This window comes from Lactuca sativa, chromosome 9 (genome assembly GCF_002870075.4).
Source record: "Lactuca sativa cultivar Salinas chromosome 9, Lsat_Salinas_v11, whole genome shotgun sequence".
Taxonomy (NCBI): Eukaryota; Viridiplantae; Streptophyta; class Magnoliopsida; order Asterales; family Asteraceae; genus Lactuca; species Lactuca sativa.
Genome location: NC_056631.2, coordinates 174207364 through 174229950, shown reverse-complemented (window position 1 = coordinate 174229950; position 22587 = coordinate 174207364). Strand labels below are relative to the sequence as shown.

The window sequence follows — 22587 nt, the reverse complement described above, 5'->3', positions numbered from 1 at the left end:
GTGCATATCAAACTTCTTATTCAATGAAACGTACGTATCATTTTAGTATTATCAAGAAAATAGATAAATGTAATTCTTAGGATTCCATATGGCAGGTTCTTATTGGATGAATATATTTCCTGTTAGAAAAACTTTAGTTAGTGCGATCTTTGTAGAAAAACTGATTTTGATAAACAATAATGAGGAGTTCCTTTTTTGGCAGAATAGTAATATGTCAAAAGATTCCCTCGTTTTGGTATGAAAATGAAATCACCCACTATTCCTCTCTGCTTCTTCTTTCTTTTTTCTGTTTCTGCTCCACTTTTTGAAGCCTTTAACAATGGCGATGGAGAATTCATATCCGAAGAAAAAGAAGAACCCCACATCAAAAGATCCGATTTCCCACCCGGGTTTCTTTTTGGAGTTGCCACTTCTGCTTACCAAGTCGATAATCTCCTCATTCTACCCCTTTCTTGCTCATTATCATACCCACATTTAATTCATGAATTTTTTTTAGGTTGAAGGAGCTTATCTCGAAGATGCTAAGTCCTTAAGCAATTGGGATGTATATTGTCATTCTATAGGTTAACACCATAGAATCCCTGATTTCTATTGTTTATATGATGAATTCATTATTGAATTTGTAGTGATGAATCCATTATTGATTATCCATCCTCGTTTTTATTAGGCTGTGGAGAAAATTCAGAGAATGGAGATATTGCAGATGATCATTATCATCTGTTCTTGGTATATTTCCAGCTTCAATTGACTTTTCGTATCAAAAACAAAAAACAGTTTCTATATTTTTTTTGTTTGAATTTTTTGAATACAGAAAGACATAGAGATGATGCATTCCCTTGGTCTAAAAGCATACAAATTTTCGATTTCATGGGCTAGAATTCTTCCAAGAGGAAGATTTGGTGAAGTTAATCCTGCAGGAATCATGTTCTACAACAAGATTATAGACAACCTGATCCTCAAAGGTGTAAAAAGATTAAAACTTGATTAAAATTAACGACTTGTGATGTTAGTTGTAAAACGATTAAAGCTTGATTAAAATCATACAGGAATCGAGCCATTTGTGACACTTTTCCATAACGATTATCCACATGAACTTGAAGAGATATACGGGTCCGGGTCTTGGCTAAACCCCGAAATGCAGTATGACTAAAAATTAATGTCATTTTCATCTTTACATAAATTTTCATTTTGCTTATTGGATGCATTATGGTGTCAGGAAAGACTTTGTACATTTGGCAGAAATTTGTTTCAAGTTTTTTGGAGATCGAGTGAAGTATTGGATCACGATTAATGAACCTAATGTGTTCATAGAATTGTCTTATGAATTTGGGTTATTTCCACCTTCTCGTTGTTCAAAGCCTTTTGGAAATTGCAATGTTGGAAATTCTGATGTGGAACCTCTTATTGCCATGCATAATATGTTGTTGGCTCATGGAAAGGTAGCCAAGCTATATCATGAAACTTTCAAGGTAATCGAACTAATTTTAAGACTTTGTGAAATTACATAAAAATCATTACATTATCAATGTTTTACCTAAAAAGTTGTTTTTTTTAACCATTTCAGCCATTATTGAATTACAAAAAGTGGCTTACATATAATGTGAATGTGACATAACTCATAAGAAATATCTAGATAAAGTATGTGCTAAACCGATGGACATTTTTCTGACACCTCAACACCTTTACATGGACATTTATTTGCCTTGCAACATATTTAAAAGGGTCCCCATTTAAAATATTTCCATGTAATGAAATCAAACACGGTTACCGGTTTTTGTAGGTTAATATACGTCGGAATGGACAATTTGTTTTATATCATTCTCTTTTATGGAAAAAAAATCATAGTACTTTGTTAGGTAAAATGATGATAATGTAATGGCAATTGTGTAATTCTCCTTTAATGTTTAAATGATTGCATGAAGTTATCCAACATTCATGTGGATCTTTAAGGAAATGACATTTGTTCGTTTGACCTTAATTGTCAACTTCACCTCTTGGATTTTTATTGCAGCCTAAACAAGGTGGATCGATAGGCCTCGTTGTGCACTGTTACATGTACAAACCACTAACAGACAGTGAGCTCGATCATGAAGCTGCCAAAAGGGTGTTTGCTTTCAATGTTGGCTGGTAATGCTCTTAAAAGTATATTGGTGACAAAAAAAAAAAAAAAAAAACATGATTCAACTTCTAATCGTTAAACAGGACACTTGATCCTTCAATATATGGAGACTACCCCGAAGAAATGCACAAATACCTTGGAAGTAAATTACCAAGTTTCTCCCTTGAGGAAAAGAAGTTTATGAAAAACAGTATTGATTTCATTGGCATCAACCATTACTCCACTATATATGCTAAGGATTGTATCAACGCTAGTTGCACTCCATTTGCAAATCGTGCAATCCGGGGTTTTGTGGACATTGTTGGAGAGCGTGATGGCATGTTGATTGGTGAACCTGTAGGAAAAAAAACGATTTTTGGCTTAATTTTATGCAACCCTATTATTCCTTTTAGTTAATAATTATGGTGTCTATTTTGTTGCACAAATAGACAGGTGTAGAAGGGATATTTGTTGTTCCTAAAGGCATGGAGGAGATTGTTAACCATATGAAGATTCGGTACAATAATAAACCTATGTTTATTACTGAAAATGGTAAGGGTTGTATTCTTTTGTTCGAATAAATTACAAATATGTTGTTATATGTGCCCATAAATTTGTATTTTTTGGCAGGATATTCTTCACCCTATGTGCATGAGGAACGAATTAATGAGATTTTCAATGATGTCAAACGAATTGAATTTCACTCAAAATACCTTGCTTCATTAGCCAAGTCCATAAGGTTTGCTTCTTTAGCCGAGTCCGTAGTTGAGGGGCATAAATGGAACTTTTTTATGCTTAAGGGGGCATTTCTTTTATCTAACAACAATGCAAAACTCGCTAAGCCTAGTAAAGTTGGTCCAGTAGGGACTAATGAGTAGGGAGTTAGATGGAGACTAGTGAAAATCCAATATGAAGAATATCCATCACATGACAAGATTTGATACGTATTTTTAAAACATAATTTTTTTCATCGAAAGATACATCATGAATATGGTAAACACATTTTTAGTTACAAAATTATAAAATATAATAATAGAAAAAACATAAATTGAGATATCTATAAAAAACCATGTGAGACCGTGAGACGCAATCTAAAAATAAATTTAAAATGTAAAATAAAAGGAAAAATCTGAAAATTCTTTTTTTAATTATTATTTTCGTCATTTTATTTACCTAAAAAATATAAAAAAAATAAAATATAAATAAAAATTACCGCCTTTTAAAAAAAATAAGTGAAATATTTTAATAAAATTTTACACTGTGAATATTCTAATGTGATTTTTAAAATGTTAGAATATTCTAGTATTCTACTAGATTTATCAGATTTATAAAATATTCTAATATTCTATTAGAATATTTCATAGATATTTTTTTATATTTTTTTTGGATAAAAATGACGAAAATAATATTTTATTTTTTTTTTTCAAAATTTTTCAACTATTTTGTATTTTAAAAATAATTTTTTTATCTACAAAATGAGTGGCTACGATTTCGTCTCCCGATCTCACAAAATATAGTGGTCTCACATAAATCTAACTCTCTCTCTCTCTCTCTCTCTCTATATATATATATATATATATATATATATATATATATATATATATATATATATATATATATATATATAGGTTCAAATGTTTTCACTATCTATTGTGTGCATGTATGATTGATTATGGACCAATCATTTTAGTTATTTTAAGAAAGTAATTAATGCATATTACATGTTGAAGATATAATGAATATTAATTACATCTTCAACATTTAATATGCATTAATTATTTTTTTAAAATAACTAAACTGATTGGTCCAGAATCAACCATATATTCACACAATAGATAGTGAAAACAAGATTACTAGTTGTGAGACCCGTGTATTACACGGGTTTTTTAAAAATAAAAATTTAATATCAATATTTAAAAATTAAATATTTTATATAATAATATTTTTACATATCATAATGTAATCTTTTGAAACATTTATAAAAAAAATCAAATCTTCTTTAGAGCATTTATGAGACTTTATTATCAAACTAATAGAATGATTCTCTTTCCTTATATGAAATTTTATTTTAAAAAAATAAAATTCTCAAAAAATGACAAGTGAAAAATAATAATTTTAAAATTCCCACAAAATTACATGTGGCAAAATTCTTGAGAATTTGACAAGTGGCAAAAAAAATCTTTATTTATTAGAGAGGATATATATATATATATATATATATATATATATATATATATATATATATATATATATATATATATATAAAACTTATTATTCTTGTATTTTGGACAAATATCTTAAAAGTTTATAGGTCTTAGCTAGTTGGGTGGTTAATTGGGGACTTGCGTCTAGTTCAACGTCTAGGCTGATTTTTACAAAGTTATATATCAACATTATTCGGTACAATTTAACCCAAATCAAACCAAAAATTCCATTTTTTTATTTTGGAAAACCAAAACCCTGTTTCTTTCTCCTATTTGTAAGTTTTGTTTATTTATTTATTTTTTATTCTTGAACCATGTTGCTAATTTTTTTTTTCTTTAACAAAAATAAGTAATTTATTTAAAAAATAATAACATACAACATAAACATTTTTTACTATTTTAAATTTTAAACCTAACCTAACCGTAAATGAATTGTAATGATTTTAATATTGGGAAAATGACTTAGGAGGGTAACTACCTTTTATCCGTATTCACATATTGACAACTTTTTCTTTTTTGTACATAATAAAACAACTAACTTGTTTTAACTGTTTAAATTACACTAATATTACCGGCTAATACCTGTTTTAACCGGTAACTCAAAGGGAAAATGACTTAGGAGGGTAACTACCTCTTATCCGTGTTCACATATTGACAACTTCTTATTTTTTGTGCCTAAGAAAGCAACTAACTTGTTTTAACTGTGTAACATCCCAAAAATCATGACAAAAAATTTCGTTTTTAAATAATACTAAAACCATAATTGTCAAACAATTAATTTAATACTTCGGCATCAGGCCCCACCTGGCATCGAGCCCCGCTCGGTATACAAATCTGTCTCTCTTAGGCCCCGCCCGCTAAACACATACAATCATATAACATGCTAACACATAAAAAAACATACCCTACTGTATCCCTGTCCTAAGAAACATACTCTGCTAATAATGAGATACGAAACATCGTCTGTACTCAGCTAGTAATGAGATACGGGACCTCACCCACACTCACCTCTCTACCAGGCACATACAAGTATCACACATACAATAAGTATAACCTAACATGCAAACATTCCTCGGGCACCCGCCCGACATCAGACCTTGGTCTGGAATAACATACTAGCATACAATGTCTAGGGTTAACCCCCGGGTCTTACTACTCATAGACTACATGGGCTGAGATTGTGGCCTTAGACCCATTCACACAGTGAGGAGACTCACCTTGTACTCCTGAAGCCCTGACTGGAACTAGCTGAGTACGGACGAAGTTCCATATCTCATTATTAGCAGAGTATGTTTATTAGGATAGGGATACAGTAGAGTATGTTTCTTTATGTGTTAGCATGTTATATGATTGTATGTGTTTAGCGGGCGGGGCCCGGAGACAGGCGGGGCCTAAGAGAGACATATATGTATACTGAGCGGGGCTCGATACCAGGCGACGCTCGATGCCAGGCGGGGCCTGATACCGGACGAGGCCCGACGCCGGAGTATTAAATTAATGGTTTGACAATTATGGTTTTAGTATTAAATTAAAAACGAAATTTTTGGTCATGATTTTTGGGATGCTAGATAGTTAAAACAAGTTAGTTGCTTTCTTATGTACAAAAAATAAGAAGTTGCCAATATGTGAACACGATAAGAGGTAGTTACCCTCTTAAGTCATTTTCTTTTTGAGTTACCGGTTAAAATAGGTATTAGCCGGTAATATTGGTGTAATATAAACAATTAAAACAAGTTAGTTGCTTTATTATGTATAAAAAAGAAGAAGTTGTCAATATGTGAACACGGATAAGAGGTAGTTACCCTCCTAAGTTATTTTCCCTTTTAATATTTAACATACTTAAGCCAATTAAACATATACATAACATTATACCATTTTGACTATTTCAGTTTGGTTTTTAGGTTTCTACATATAAACACGCCAAACATAACAAAAAAAAATCGGTTTGTATAGATATTTTGGTACTTGGACTTTGTATGTTCATATATTTTGAATGTAGCCATTTCATGTCTAAATTCTAAGTGTAACGTTCTTAAAATAAGCCCATTTTTTTGTTTTGAATGATAGAAGGGGAGCTGACGTACGTGGATATTTCCTATGGTCGTTAATGGATAGTTTTGAATGGATGCAAGGTTACAGTTTGAGGTTTGGGTTGTATTATGTGGATCGTCAAACACTAACACGAATACCAAAACTTTCTACAAGATGGTATAAAAATTTCTTAACAAACAATAGTGATCTTATCGATATGGAAGCATCAAGATACAAAATATCAGTTTAAAAAGATGTCATGATTGTATTAAAAGCAAATATGTAAAAATAATTCGAGAATCTTGTATGTAACTATTCCAACAATATATTATTGGTGCATTGTCCACTGACTAAGCAATAAGTATAAAAAATGTACTTAAAACTAATCGTAAACTTCTTATCACTTGCTTGTATTATTGTAAAAGAATAAAGGAATTTAAATGGGATGATTACTATTACATAGTTATATTTGGTTAGAAAAATGTGTCATGTCGGGTTTGTGTTGAGTTGAAACATTAAATGGATTGAGAGTGTGTGACCCTACTTGAATCGTTTAATTATTGTGTTGTGTCATGTCAACTTGTTTATTTTCTTGTCGGATTTATGTCAGAGTTAGAGTTTAGATCTTGTAAATGCATTCACATTTTACATATTGAAAGAGAATGCGTTAGATAGGTGAAAAAAATTAAAAAAAACCAAAAAGAATAAGAGTCGGGAGGTGGAATGACGAAATGATGAAATCATAGTAAATTTATAGGACAAAGTGGAAAGAGTTGGACTTTGAGAGGTAGAGGGGAAATGTCACGAGGATTCATGACGGAATGGCCGAACAGGAGTGTGGAGTATGGGAGAGAAAGAAAAAATTGAAAATAAAGTCTTAACTTATGCTAAGTCGTTTTCACATCACAAAGCGACTCAACGAAAAGTTTTCTCTTGTATATTTGGTTTTGGGTATATACAATTTATCTAAACAATTAAAAATATTGTATTTAAACAAACGAGTCATTTTCAAGTTAAAACCAAGCCTAACCCATTCAAATTTTCGATTGTGTTGTTTACATGCAGTGTCAATTTTTGTCATCTTTGTTTGATAGACCGTAAATGATATAAGAATAGAATCAAATTAGTTGATAGTTGATAGTACTAACAATACTTGTGTGCATATTAGATAATGAATTTTAATTTCTAAAAATAAAAACTAAATATAATGAAAAATCATCAAAATCAAATAATATTCTTCTTTAAACTGGTTTTGTAACTGTCATCGTTACTTTTATTGTTAAAGGTTTCGAGGTTGCAACAAGAGAGCCACATGATTAGGCCTAACAATGAAGCGGATTTTGACATTGATCCACTCTGTAGCAGAGCTTGAATATATATATATATATATATATATATATATATATATATATATATATATATATATATATATATATATATATATATATATATATATATATATTATTGTGGATCACAAATATTGTATGGTTGTAGGAACGATTATGGATCGTTGGATAAAAATTATGAATGAAAGTGATTTAGGGTGCTTGCTATTAAAATAAGAGAGCATAAAATAAGAGAGCATGTATAGTATAATAACACTAAAATCATTGTAAAGGGTATTTAAGTCATTTAAGGTACATTTAATTATAGAAAATTCTGAATTTTAAGGGATAATTAATTCTTTTAATTTAAAAAATATGGTTTTTAAACACTAATTATTTTTCAAATGTTTGTATATATTAGTTCCAAAATTATAATTTTTTTTCCTTTTTTTAAATTCACATTCATTGAATTCTTTTAGAATATTATTAATTTATTCTTTAAGAATTTGAGAATTTCACAAATTTTTACTATTTATTTAATTTTTGTTTATTGATTCATACGGATTTTAGTATTTCATTGGTTTTTAATTTTTTTTTGTATAATTCTGATTTCATAATTATAATCTCGTATGCATATAATTCTTTAAGAATAAATGGATATAATCTAATATGTTACATTCTTTCAGAATCGGTATACATTTTAACTAATATATAAATGATAAGCTCATACTTACGTCTTATCAAAATGAAAAAAAAAAAATTGATATTTTCTTTAGAATGTAAACCATCTACATTTTTTAAGAAAAAAAATATAGTACCGAAATATATTCTTTCAGAATATATGGAGATAAATAATAGATCAATGGAATAGATCGATATTTTTCTTGAATAGGGCATTATTCTTTAAAAATGGATCAACATTTTTATTCTTGATAGAATGTTGTGATGAATGGATTCCATTTTTTTCTTTGTTCTTGCTTTTTTAATTTTGACATGCATTGTTGATCTCTCACCTCATGAACCTGTCAGTATTGCAATCAAAAAATTGAAAAAAAAAAATCAAATTAATAATTGTGAATCGGAACTAAAAAGAGTTTAATTTCATGGGTAAATGTCACTGTAGCTCTATGAAGTTTCACCTTTTGGTTTAAATGGTCCTTTTTTTTGTTTTTTTGGTTTTGCATTTAAGGGGTATAAAGTCTAGTTTTATCGATTTTTAAAGCCATTATATAGAAAGCCAAGGGGTCAGCCGGTTAAACTAATCCTAGTCAGGAGGTAAGAAGCCACACGTCATTTAAAAGATTGCCAACTCGCTATTTCCGTTGCCATGTCAATAAATGACCTTTTGACCTACTTAACCCTTTTGTAAATGACATATTGACTCGTTGCTATCTTCTTTTCCTTTCTTCTTATTTTACTGTTTCTCTCTAAATCGCTGCTATGACGGTGTTTATGAAGGTCGATCTTCATTTTGCTGGCTTTTTTTTTTCTAGGTACCCCACAATAAGTTACTCAGATGGAGCGGAGCAACGCTTTGAAGATGTCGATTTTGCAGGAATGGATTTGAAGGAATTTCTACTGTTTATTATGTGTGAATGTGTACTTTTTCATGCCCGGTATAGAATTTCCTGATGGATTGAGGATAATAGCCATCGAGAAAGACTACCAGGATTTTATTGAAGTAGGGTACGACAGTGGATGTGTAATCCAAGTATACATGGATCATCTTGGTGTCAATGTTCATCAATGGATAGTGGATGACCAAGCGGAAGTATGCAGTCGTGAAGACAAGCAGTCGAGTGTAGGGGGAATAATGAGGAGTTACATAGCATAGGAGCTTTTCAGAACGACATTGAGGACTTGCAAGGTAATGTACATGATGACTGTGACAACCCGATATTTCGAATCTATGTAATGACCTGAAAGGCAAGTATTGTAACCTCTTTTGATGTAATGAAATTAACTTCGAAAATAAAATGTTCAAAAGTCTCTATTGGGTTACCTACTATGCTAGTTATTGAGTCAAGGTTTACAGAAATACTAATAACACTAAAATCCGAGTTATAACGAAGAAGTTATGACCATTCTAAGATTTCCGACAAAACCGACAATACAGATAAACGTAAAAACGCGAAGTTTCAATACGATAGTTTTTAGCCTTAAGTATCTAAATGAAAGTTGTAGATATCATTAAACCATAAACGTACATAAAAAGAGCGACTAAATTTGACTTCGTATGAGGAAGTTATGATTTTTCCAAAATATGGAGATAGCAGTAGACAGCTAAAAATTCGAAATAGAGATCGAGAGGTTTTTAGTCAAAACAACCTAAATAACAATCAAAGGCATCAACAATAGTAGTGTAACGGTGAAAAGTCTGGCGAAAACGGACATCGGATGAAGAAGTTATGGATTTTTAACGGACTTTTCGTGTCCCGGCCTGTTAAAAATATAATAACTAAAAATAAATTCAAAATTTGCCAATGAAGTCTAAACGAGAGTTGTGGAGCATATTTTCACCTACGCGTGCATATAAAGAACGTCAAAAACGGAGCTCGTATGCGAAAATTACGGATTTTACCAGTTCGGAGTACACGCACCAAGAGGATTTACGCCCAGCGTACCCTCATACGCCAAGCGTAATGGAGTGCTAGGCCTCGGTTTGTCCACGTCACCCCTACTCTTCTAGCCCATCACATCAGATGCTTCGTCCGAAGAAGCGGTAAGCAATGACGCACACGTATGTCCAGCGTAATTCCGGAGTACGCCTCGCGTACCGAAGGATTCAACCCTCCTATAAAAGGGATGCGAGGGTGCTGGCCAAATTTTCTCATTCTCTCTCATTCTCTCACGATTTTACCTCGTTTTTTGTGCAAGAAATATCCCGAAGCCCTGGTTTTCATATCTAAGATCCAAAGGAAGGTTTTGTGTAACAGTTCGGATTCCCAGGTATTATTCATTTATTTATTTTTGGTAAATTGTGAGGAGACTTGGCGAGTTGGAGCCTAGACTCGCCGAGTAGGATCGCGGATTTGGACGTGGGTTCGCGTCCGGACTCGGCGAGTCCAAGAGTGGACTCGGTGAGTCCACACTGTTTAATGAAACCCTAATTTCCCGGCCCTAAGCCCTATTTAAAGGGCCTTATAACCCTTCATTGCGACTACCTTCGACCTTGAGAGCACCAGAGCACCTGTGAACCCTTGTAAGTGAGATAAGAGGCCATTATTCACCATTTTTCTGTGTATTTTCAAGAAAGGAAGAGGAAGGCCAAGCTAGGAGAGTTGGGGAGCTTGGATCAACTTCCATTTCGGCAGAGGAAGCTATTTGAGGTAACATTCAGAGCTTATTCTCATATTTTTCTTGATATGGTCAAATCTAGGGTTTCTTCATGCCTTGTTTGCCTTGTATTTTGAGTGTGAGAGGTCCCATGGGGAAATGGTACCTAGATCTGGACCTTAGTAGGTCCAGAGAGTCCCAAATGCTCTGCTTTATGCCTTTCCTTTTGAGTTGGGGGCTTAGGTTGCCATTTTAGATGTCATTTCACCAAAAGAAGCCTTGTAGGCGTTGCATGGTAGCCAAGATTGTGACTTTACGTGATGAATGTGCTTGGGAGGGCTGGATCTATGAGTTATTGGAGCGGATCTGGCCTCAGGAGTGAGTTTGAGTTCATGCATGGCTTAGACTCGCCGAGTCCGAAGAACAGACTCGGCGAGCAGCATGAAGATTGCCTTTAATCACTCAGCGAGTGGTCTTACCGAGTTATGGGTTAACTCAGTGAGTCAGGGAGAGTCAGAGAGGGTTGACAGGTGGACTGAGTCAAGCTGGAACTCGCCGAGTTGTTCTTGAGACTCGGCGAGTTGAGTCGTGGTGGCCCCACGATTCGTGCCAGGTGGAACTCGTCGAGTTAGGGATGTACTCGACGTGTCAAGAGAGGATCCTAGGGAGTCAGTGAACACGTATAGACTCGCCGAGTCGCTCTAGTGCACTCGCCGAGTCCGGTCAAAGTTGACCGTTGACCGTTGACCAGAGTTGACTTGATAGGGGTAGTCAACCTTAGTTGTAAAAGTGTTAATTAGAGATATATGATGTTATAGGAGGATTATAGCTCGGAGGATCAAGCACGAGTGATTTCCGGGATTCGCGAGTTATCGAGATACACGAGGTGAGTCTTCTCACTATACTTTACCTTGAGTAGGTACTCAGAGTTATGTGACAGAGTATTTGTATGCTATATGTATGTTATATGTTGTACTGCATTATTTCTATGTGATTTATGCTGTGCATGCTTATAGAGTTGGAACCGGAAGGTTCCCAGAGTTAGAACCAGAGGGTTCACAGAGTAGGGTCTACGGACCCACAGAGTTACAGCCTCGAGTGGCTAATATGTGTTATGTGTGGTATTTTGGGGAACTAACTAAGCTTTGTGCTTACAGTGTTAGTGTTGTTTGTTTCAGGTACTAGTGATGACCGTGGGAAGGCGCCAGCTTGATCAGTACACACACATGGGATTTTTATGATATGTGATCTTGGGATTTATTGTATGGCATTGATTGGAGTTTCAAATACTGATGTTTTATGAAAAATTAAATGAATATGTTTTTATATTATACGAAAAATTATTTTGAAAATTTGGGTGTTACAAGTTGGTATCCGAGCCTTGGTTTGAGGGATTCGAGTACACCTTCGGGCGTATTTGAACTCAAACTGAGGATTTGAGAAGTATTTCAAAAAGAATAAAAGATTTTTGGATGAACGCAGAGCAGAGTTGTGTGTACGACCAGTCCGCGCCCGAACGGTGATTTCCCAAAATACCCTCATGTTATGTGATATTGATATTGATATGATGTATTCTCATGCTAGAGTAGGCTAGGTACTCCTATTAGGACTAGAGTGGCCTGATTTGTGATGCATTAGCCTAGGGAGAGGTGAGCTGCTATGAGATGCTTGAGAGTGAGTAGGTAGCAGCGAGGGGCTCATGAGAGATTTGTTAGAGAGTGAATTGTGCATGATAGAGTACTTGGAATTTGGGATCCGAAGAGGAGGACTTGGGGTGTATTCTGATACGGTGCGGACAGTAGTATTGGGCCCGTACTACTGAAAGCACCGGAGCAGTGTACAACCCAAGTAAGAATCTTTGGAATACCAAGGATCAAGGAGGGATGAGTTGTCGAGTGTGAGTATGCTCGAATGGATTCTAATTTATCGTATGTTGTATTTCAGAGGTAGATCATGGTGAGGACACGTCTGATGCCTGAGAGCAGTGAGACCAGTGATGAGGAGATCCGCCAGATCATCCATGAGGAGGTGGTTGCGGCCATCAGGGCAGAGATACCAGAGATGTTCGGGTCTATTAAGACCACGCTGATTGAGACCTTTGACGAGCGTAATGCCGCTCTTTCTGAGGCTGCTGTTGCAGCGACCACCACAGCTATTGCTGCCGCGAGACCGCAGGGTGGTGATGCGTTGCTGTTCCGAGAGTTCAGCAACACAAAACCACCAGAGTTTGATGGGACCCAGGACCCGGTGGCGGCTATGAGATGGATTTCTGACATGGAGGGGTGTTTCTTCACTTGCTCAACTCCTGAGCATTTGAAGGTTCGGTTCGCGCTGAACCAGCATCGCTTGGGAGCGAAGGACTGGTGGAAGTTTGTGACGGCGCACTTTACGCTTGCTGAGCTTGCGGCAGTGACCTGGGAGAGGTTCACTGCCATGTTCCGAGATGAGTACGTTCCCCAGGTGGAGAGGGAGCGTTTGGCCCAGGATTTTCTGACCCTTAAGCAGGGTACTGAGTCTGTTACGACGATTACCAGGATGTTCCATGAGAGGGCGATATTCTGCCCTGAGCACGTGTCCACCGAGCAGGCACATATGAGCCGATATCTGAGTATTTTGAGGAGAGACATTCGGGAGTTCGCGGCGAACTCCTCGTACCGGACATTTGCCGAGCTTTAGGCAAATGCCCGGAAGAGGGAGATTGAGCTAGAGACTCAGGCCAGGGAGGAGGTGGAGTCTCAGGGGAGGGATCGGCGACCGGCAGAGTCTCAGCCGGCAGCCAAGCGGGCCAAGCCCGCTGATCCCAAACCAGGGAGCCAGAAGGGCCGCACTTATGGGAAGTGTGGCAAGGGTCATGATGGAGTCTGTAGAGCGGGATCTTGCTACAAGTGTGGCAATGAGGGGCACATGGCCAAGGACTACCCCAAGGGGTTTGCGGTGTGTTTTCACTGCAATCAGACCGGACACCGGAAGGCAGAGTGTCGGCAGTTGCGAGGATCATCTCAGGGAGCACCTCAGGGATCTGCCCCTGCCGCCTTCAGAGCTACCGGGAGTCGGCCAGTGAAGGTCGAGGCGCCGAGGGCACGAGGGAGAGCTTTTCAGCTGACTGCGGAAGAGGTCCGCGCAGAGCCCGATGTCGTGGCTGGTATGTATTCTTTCGTCTATTTATTTTGATGTTGAAATATTATGCTTATATTATGTTATGCGTAGGTACTTTTCTTGTGAATTCTGTACCTGCCTTGGTGTTATTTGACTCGGGTGCGAGTCGGTCTTTTGTATCTTTGGCTTTTAGTCAGCATATCAGTGTTAGTCGTGAGACGTTGAGTCGGCCTCTGAGAGTTTCTATAGCTGACGAGAGGGTGATATATGCCACGGAGGTTCTCCGAGGGTGCGTAGTCGAGATTTTCGGTGTTGAGTTCCCGATTGATCTGGTTCCTATTGCGATGGGTGATGTCTGTGTCATTGTGGGCATGGACTGGTTGAGCAGATTCGGTGCGGTTATTGACTGCGAGCGACAACTGGTGACCATACGAGACCCTAGTGGGGGATTTCTTTCGGTGTACGGCGAGGGCATACGTTCAGGATCGGCCTTTTGTTCGGCCGTTAGGGCGAGTCAGTGTCTACAATAGGGCTGTAAGGGTTTTGTGGCGTATGTGATGGATACGCGGGTGGATTCCGAGAGACCGAGGTCAGTTGAGGAGGTTCCGGTAGTGCGTGAGTTCCCGGATGTATTTCCCGAGGAGTTGCCGGGTGTGCCTCCTGTGAGGCAAGTGGAGTTCAATATCGATTTGGTTCCGGGGGCCGCGCCTATCGCTAAGGTGCCTTATCGCCTTGCACCTCCAGAGATGCAAGAGTTATCCTCACAGCTTCAGGAGCTGCTGGGGAAAGGGTTTATTCGGCCGAGCAGCTCGCCGTGGGGAGCACCTATACTGTTCGTCAAGAAGAAGGATGGTTCACATTGGATGTGCATTGATTACCGGGAGTTGAACAAGCTGACGGTCAAGAACCGTTACCCGTTGCCGAGGATCGATGATTTATTCGATCAGTTGCAGGGAGCATCTTAGTTCTCCAAGATCGATTTGAGGTCTGGATATCATCAGGTGAGGGTGCGAGATGAGGACGTCCAGAAGACAGCGTTTAGGACGCGTTATGGGAATTATGAGTTTGTGGTGATGCCTTTCGGGCTCACCAATGCCCCGACAATGTTCATGGATCTCATGAACCGAGTGTGTAGGCCGATGTTGGATCGGTCGGTGATTGTATTTATCGACGACATTTTGGTATATTCGAGATCTAGAGAGCAGCATGAGGAGCATTTGAGAGAGGTTCTTGGAGTTCTGAGATCGGAGAGGCTTTATGCCAAATTCTCCAAGTGTGATTTCTGGTTGCGGGAGGTCCAGTTCTTAGGACATCTCGTTAACCAGGAAGGGATATTGGTCGATCCGGCCAAGGTTGAGGCGGTGATGAGTTGGGAGGTGCCGAGGTCACCCTCCGAGATCAGGAGTTTCCTAGGGTTGGCAGGGTATTATCGGAGATTTATCAAGGACTTCTCTAAGATCGCAGTGCCACTCACCAGGTTGACCCGGAAGGGTGTTGCTTTTTCATGGGGCCCTGAGCAGCAGGCCTCCTTTGAGACACTTCACCAAAGGTTATGCGAAGCCCCGATGTTAGCCCTCCCAAAAGGGATGGAGGACTTTGTGGTATACTGTGACGCATCGATTCTGGGATTGGGGGCGGTGTTGATGCAGAGGGGGCATGTGATAGCATATGCATCGAGGCAGCTGAAGCCTCATGAGATGAGATACCCCACCCATGATCTTGAGTTGGGGGCAGTGGTGTTCGCCCTCAAGATTTGGCGTCACTACCTGTATGGGGTTCGGTGTACGATATACACGGACCATAAGAGTTTGAAATATTTGATGGATCAGCCCAACCTAAATATGCGACAGAGAAGGCGGTTGGATGTGGTCAAGGATTATGATTGTGAGATCCTGTACCACCCGGGCAAGGCTAATGTTGTAGCCGATGCACTGAGCCGTAGGGCGGAGAGCACCCCGCTGCGGGACGTATGTTTGAGATTGACCGTGGTAGCTCCAGTGTTGGACGCCATTCGTGGGGCACAGGCCGAGGCTGTGCGACCTGAGATGCAGAAGAAAGAGCGGGTTGTTGGTTTGGTTTCAGAGTTCGTTACCGATGGTCGGGGGCTTATGACATTTCAGGGGCGTATCTGGGTGCCGTTTGTGGGAGGAACGCGTACCGTTTTGATGGAAGAGGCTCATCGGTCGAAATTTTCGATCCATCCTGGGGCCACTAAGATGTATTTGGACCCGAGGAAGGAGTATTGGTGGCCCTGTATGAAGAGGGATGTTGCGTGGTTTGTTGAGAGGTGCTTGACTTGCCATAGGGTTAAGGCCGAGCACCAGAGGATGCATGGTAAGTTGCAGCCGTTGGAGGTTCCCGAATGGAAGTGGGAACAGATCACCATGGATTTTATCACCAATTGCCAAGGACTGCCAGGGGAGTTGATGCAATTTGGTTGATTGTGGACAGGTTGATGAAGAGCGCTCACTTTCTTGCTATCAGCGAGAGTTCTTTAGCAGAAAAATTGGCAGAGGTGTACGTGAGGGAAGTGGTATCTCGGCATGGGGTGCCGATCTCGATTGTTTCAGACCAAGATGTGCGTTTCACTTCCAGGTTCTGGAAGAAGTTTCATGAGGAGTTGGGTACTAGGCTGCATTTTAGTACCGCATATCATCCCCAGACAGACGGTCAGAGTGAGCGGACGATTCAGACGCTCGAGGACATGCTCCGGGCATGTGTATTGGATTTCGGGGGTAGTTGGGATGCGTACTTGCCCTTGGCAGAGTTTTCCTACAACAACAGCCATCATTCGAGCATTGGTATGCCGCCCTTTGAGCTGTTGTATGGGAGGAGGTGTCGGACCCCCATTTGTTGTGGAAAGATCGTGCTTCATACGACAGAACAGATCCAGCAGGTCAGACACAGGTTGTTGACCGCTCAGAGTCGTCAGAAGAGCTATGCAGACAGACGCCGATCCGAGCTTGAGTTTCAGGTCGGCAACCTTGTGCTCCTGAAGGTCTCTCCTTGGAAAGGAGTGATTCGATTCAGGAAGAGGGGAAAGTTGGGGCCCCGATATATTGGTCCTTTCCGAGTGATCGTGAGGGTAGGCCGGGTAGCCTATCGTTTGGATTTGCCAGCCGAGTTGGGGCAGATTCACAACACTTTTCATGTGTCGCAGCTGAGGGAGTGTATAGCCGATGAGTCAGCAGTGGTTCCATTGGAGGATATTCAGGTGGACGCGAGCCTGAATTATGCTGAGAGACCAGTGGTAATCAGAGATCGGAAAATCAAGGTTCTGAGGAACAAGGAGGTACCCCTGGTTTTGGTTCAATGGCAGCATCGGAAGGGGTCCGAGATGACTTGGGAACCGGAGCATGAGATGCGTGAGCAGCATCCAGAGTTATTTGCAGAGCGAGACTTCGAGGGCGAAGTCTAGTTCTAGTGGGGGAGAATTGTAACAACCCGGATTCCCAGGTATTATTCATTTATTTATTTTTGGTAAATTGTGAGGAGACTCGGCGAGTTGGAGCCTAGACTTGCCGAGTAGGATCGCGGATTTGGACGCGGGTTCGCATCCGGACTCGGCGAGTCCACGCTGTTTAATGAAACCCTAATTTCCCGGCCCTGAGCCCTATTTAAAGGGCCTTATAACCCTTCATTGCGGCTACCTTCGACCTTGAGAGCACCAGAGCACATGTGAACCCTTGTGAGTGAGATAAGAGGCCATTATTCACCATTTTTGTGTGTATTTGCAAGAAAGGAAGAGGAAGGCCAAGCTAGGAGAGTTGGGGAGCTTGGATCAACTTCCATTTCGGCAGAGGAAGCTATTTGAGGTAACATTCAGAGCTTATTCTCATATTTTTCTTGATATGGTCAAATCTAGGGTTTCTTCATGCCTTGTTTGCCTTGTATTTGGAGTGTGAGAGGTCCCATGGGGAAATGGTACCTAGATCTGGACCTTAGTAGGTCCAGAGAGTCCCAAATGCTCTGCTTTATGCCTTTCCTTTTGAGTTGGGGGCTTAGGTTGCCATTTTAGATGTCATTTCACCAAAAGAAGCCTTGTAGGCGTTGCATGGTAGCCAAGATTGTGACTTTACGTGATGAATGTGCTTGGGAGGGCTGGATCTATGAGTTATTGGAGCGGATCTGGCCTCAGGAGTGAGTTTGAGTTCATGCATGGCTTAGACTCGCCGAGTCCGAAGAACAGACTCGGCGAGCAGCATGAAGATTGCCTTTAATCACTCAGCGAGTGGTCTTACCGAGTTATGGGTTAACTCAGTGAGTCAGGGAGAGTCAGAGAGGGTTGACAGGTGGACTGAGTCAAGCTGGAACTCGCCGAGTTGTTCTTGAGACTCGGCGAGTTGAGTCGTGGTGGCCCCACGATTCGTGCCAGGTGGAACTCGTCGAGTTAGGGATGTACTCGACGTGTCAAGAGAGGATCCTAGGGAGTCAGTGAACACGTATAGACTCGCCGAGTCGCTCTAGTGCACTCGCCGAGTCCGGTCAAAGTTGACCGTTGACCGTTGACCAGAGTTGACTTGATAGGGGTAGTCAACCTTAGTTGTAAAAGTGTTAATTAGAGATATATGATGTTATAGGAGGATTATAGCTCGGAGGATCAAGCACGAGTGATTTCCGAGATTCGCGAGTTATCGAGATACACGAGGTGAGTCTTCTCACTATACTTTACCTTGAGTAGGTACTCAGAGTTATGTGACAGAGTATTTGTATGCTATATGTATGTTATATGTTGTACTGCATTATTTCTATGTGATTTATGCTGTGCATGCTTATAGAGTTGGAACCGGAAGGTTCCCAGAGTTAGAACCAGAGGGTTCACAGAGTAGGGTCTACGGACCCACAGAGTTACAGCCTCGAGTGGCTAATATGTGTTGTGTGTGGTATTTTGGGGAACTAACTAAGCTTTGTGCTTACAGTGTTAGTGTTGTTTGTTTCAGGTACTAGTGATGACCGTGGGAAGGCGCCGGCTTGATCAGTACACACACATGGGATTTTTATGATATGTGATCTTGGGATTTATTGTATGGCATTGATTCGAGTTTCAAATACTGATGTTTTATGAAAAATTAAATGAATATGTTTTTATATTATGCGAAAAATTATTTTGAAAATTTGGGTGTTACATTTTGCACTCCCGAGAATCCCGAGATTCTCGGGATTTCCGCGAGAAAAATCAACAATCTAAATTCGAAGCTCTGGTCGATTGTTGTTTCGCTTTTTCAAACAATCAAGTGAGTTCATACCCCTGTAATCTACACTTTTAAATGTTTTATAAATGCTTTTATATGCTTTTAAAGGGGGGGGGGGGGAGGAATACAAGTAAACACACGTTTATTATCGTATGTTACATAAAGTTTCATTATACACTTTTTATCAAGTGAATCATATGTGATTTATAACTACTATATGGAAACTTTCGTATATAAAATATATCACGATAACATCTCGTCTTTTGAAATGAAATATGTTGTTATATATATATATATATATATATATATATATACACACACACACACAAATCAAACACTTTGTTTATACTTTATGTATATTTGTCCATCTTTGACACTACAAAAGTTATACTTTTCATAACAAGTGAGCATTACACTAGAGTTACTATACAAACGAAACACACTTTTGGAAAACTATAATAGCTATAGTTTTACGAGAACATCATGAACTTTTACATACTAAAAATTCTATTTCAAGGAGATACTTTCATATACAAGAACAAACGAACATTTTCATACGTAAATCTATTTTATACTAAGTTTTGTGAGACATTAAACTTCACGTACGTTCGAGTATGCATTTCAAGTCCTATATTATATACTAGAATCCCTTGGAGGGGGAGCATGATGTTTGTGTATAGATCTATACGGGACTGAAAACCCCGCGCCCTGACTGTTAGCTACAATACACCATTTGGGGTGACAAACGTCAGAACTTTCCAACGCCTGAAGAACGTTGTTTATAGGCCGTCCTAGTTAATAGCATGGTTATAAAACTCACATGTAGTATTAAAAACACATTGATTTACGGGGTTTTCAGACGTCTTGGCAACTTTATACGTACATAAATTGACTAGTCTAGGCATGAAAAACATTATTGTGTTACAGTTTTGGAACTTCTAAACTGCCACCCACATACGGAAAAACATCGAATTTCTAGAAAATAGCATTGGTCTTGGTAGAAGGCTACATTTATACCAGTAGAAAATATGAGATTTTCTAGGAACAAACAAACAAAAACAAACCATTTCATTTTAGTTCATACAAACATTGTCATTAAATACTTATGAAACTCACCAGCTTAAATGCTGATCTACTCTTTCAAAACTACTTGTATGTCCCAGGGATTCAGTAATTACAGGTAACAAACAGCTTTTGAAGAAGGGACGCTGCGGATCCAACTTAAATTCATATTTTGACATCATATTGTAATTGGTTTTGAACATGTACCTTTCAACAATGTAAACTTTCAATTATATATATGATGGTTATATTGCTTTCTTTACTATGTATTCAATTGTTATGGCACTACATGAAGTCATCTGCCCTCGAACGTTTCCGCCGTTCCGGTTTGGGGGCGTGACAGATTGGTATCAGAGCATTGTTTATAGCGAACTAAGTATATCGAACCACATAAGATATACAAACTATAAATGCTTAAGGGACTAATACTCTCTGACAAAACATTTTTACGCCTAAGCCGTGTTTCGTTAACTTAAATTGTTAGTTCATTTAAGTTCAAATACATGCATACAACAAATTATTTTCATGGTTATAACTATACAAGAAGTATTTAGACAAGTTGGACACTACGATTAAACCTTGAAATATGCAGTCATATTTGGGACGAATATAGCATGATCAACTATATTTATCCGAGATTGGACTAATGTATGTCGAGGAATGATCATAGTGAGCAACAAGTCGAAACTTACCAAAACATCACAAGGATCAAACACACGAATTTAAATACTATAGGAGTATTTGGTACATAAAATAGTTTAACCTACATGTTTAGTCTTACATGTTCCAAATTTTGTTCAATTCTTATAACCCTATTATGTATAGTCAAATGGCTGGATTTCATCCACACGGAGACCCCTACTATCCCATCCAAGGCAACGGGGGATGGGTCGAAGAGGACCCCAAGGAAGACGAAGAACCCATAGAATTGGATGAAGAGGAGGACTCCGGTACTGACTCAGAGCCGGAAATAATCAACCCACCGCCCGCACAACCTCCCGTCTTCGTGAGAAACTTTCAAGGAGAAAATCTCATGTGGGGGAGCCATCTTCACCATTGGAGCCAACAATAAGGTCTACGCCCTCCCTACGACATGTGTAGAGACTTCTACGATGTCAGAGGCGGAAGTTTAGCCGATCGAGCACTCCCAGTTATGATTGGAAAACTAGCCAACCAGAGTTATCAATACGGAGGGCAAGCGGCCCGGATCCGCGAGGTCAATGTGGAAGTTCAGGTACACACTTCCGACATCCGCCGTCTAGAAAAATTGCAAGGGGATGACCAAGACCGCATCAACACCCTTCAAGCACAACTAAATACAACCATCACAGAAATGCTAGAAATGAGAGAACAACAGGCCGCTTTTGATAGGCGCCTTATGGGGTTGAAACAGTCGGACACAGAGTCAAGCTCCAAACGCAACTTACGCCGCAAGTAGAACTTGCCCGGCTCCCAAATTTTGTTATAAGTTAGGACCTCGGCTAAAAGTTTTATTTTTCTTTTAAACTTTCTAACCGGAGACCCTTAAAGGGGTCAAATTTTCTTGATCGTTGTATCAACTATTATATTAATATAATTGGCACGCTATTATTACTACATTAAGTATTTCGTTCAATTCTTAAAATGTTAAGGAGAAACCATACGCTTGTTTCATATATTCGGATTTACGAATAACTTTCATTCTTCTATCATTAAGACTCATACTATCATCTGTTGTTGAACTATGGCGATTTAGTTCATGAGACACATTCATTTTCTATGTTATGTAATTCTTATCTTTATCTTTTCAACCTATAGTTGAAGGATGCCTCTGCGTAGAAATCTGAGACGTAACAACGGTGGGGAAGAACCGATACCACCACCGCCTCCACCTCCTCAGTTCGATGCTATTATGTTTCAAGCAGCAGTCACAACGGCTGTGGCGACTGCCATGTCACATATCAATACTCCTGTTACTACTGGTTCAGGAATTGGCACACTTCCTTGCAACCACGGCGAGAGTCATGGGCAATACCGAGAGTGCACCTATAAAGACTTTACGAATGCCAAACCGCAGATGTTTAATGGAACTGGTGGTGTGATGATTTTGAGGCAGTCGATCGAAAGGACAGAACCGGTCTTTGAAATCTGCTCCTGTCCCGAGCACAACAAAGTCATATTTGCCACTTACACACTTACTGATAGAGCTTTAACTTGGTGGAATGGCCACGTTAAGGCACTTACTCTAATAGTGGCGAATTCAATAAGAACTTAAAAATCATGCTGATGAGAGAGTACTGTCCACGAGGGGAGGTTCAAAAACT

The 22587-nt window shown here is 39.0% G+C and overlaps 1 protein-coding gene across 2 annotated transcripts; it reads left to right on the top strand.

Moving 5' to 3' along the window:
- The first annotated feature begins 149 nt into the window (after nt 1-149).
- LOC111916994 (beta-glucosidase 18) lies at nt 150-9523 on the top strand. Of its 2 annotated transcripts, none has more exons than XM_023912641.3 (11): nt 150-423; nt 497-563; nt 668-726; nt 812-962; nt 1047-1140; nt 1217-1469; nt 2012-2127; nt 2203-2455; nt 2548-2650; nt 2729-2837; nt 9152-9523. In XM_023912641.3, the coding sequence occupies exons 1-11, from the start codon at nt 238-240 to the stop codon at nt 9288-9290; spliced, it is 1530 nt and encodes a 509-aa protein (XP_023768409.1). In that variant the 5' UTR covers nt 150-237; the 3' UTR covers nt 9291-9523. The 2 variants fall into 2 exon arrangements, with proteins under 2 accessions (XP_023768409.1, XP_023768406.1); XM_023912638.3 differs by lacking the exon at nt 9152-9523 and adding an exon at nt 6370-6791 and having other exon boundaries at nt 156-423.
- The last annotated feature ends 13064 nt before the right edge of the window (nt 9524-22587 follow it).

What these genes read in the sequence shown, in the direction of transcription:
- LOC111916994 (XM_023912638.3), top strand. Translation starts at nt 238, where the DNA reads ATGAAAATGAAATCACCCACTATTCCTCTCTGCTTCTTCTTTCTTTTT. An exon ending in ATCATTATCATCTGTTCTTG is followed by an intron (nt 727 to 811) that starts GTATATTTCCAG and finishes TTTTGAATACAG; the next exon opens with AAAGACATAGAGATGATGCA. An exon ending in TATATCATGAAACTTTCAAG is followed by an intron (nt 1,470 to 2,011) that starts GTAATCGAACTA and finishes TTTTTATTGCAG; the next exon opens with CCTAAACAAGGTGGATCGAT.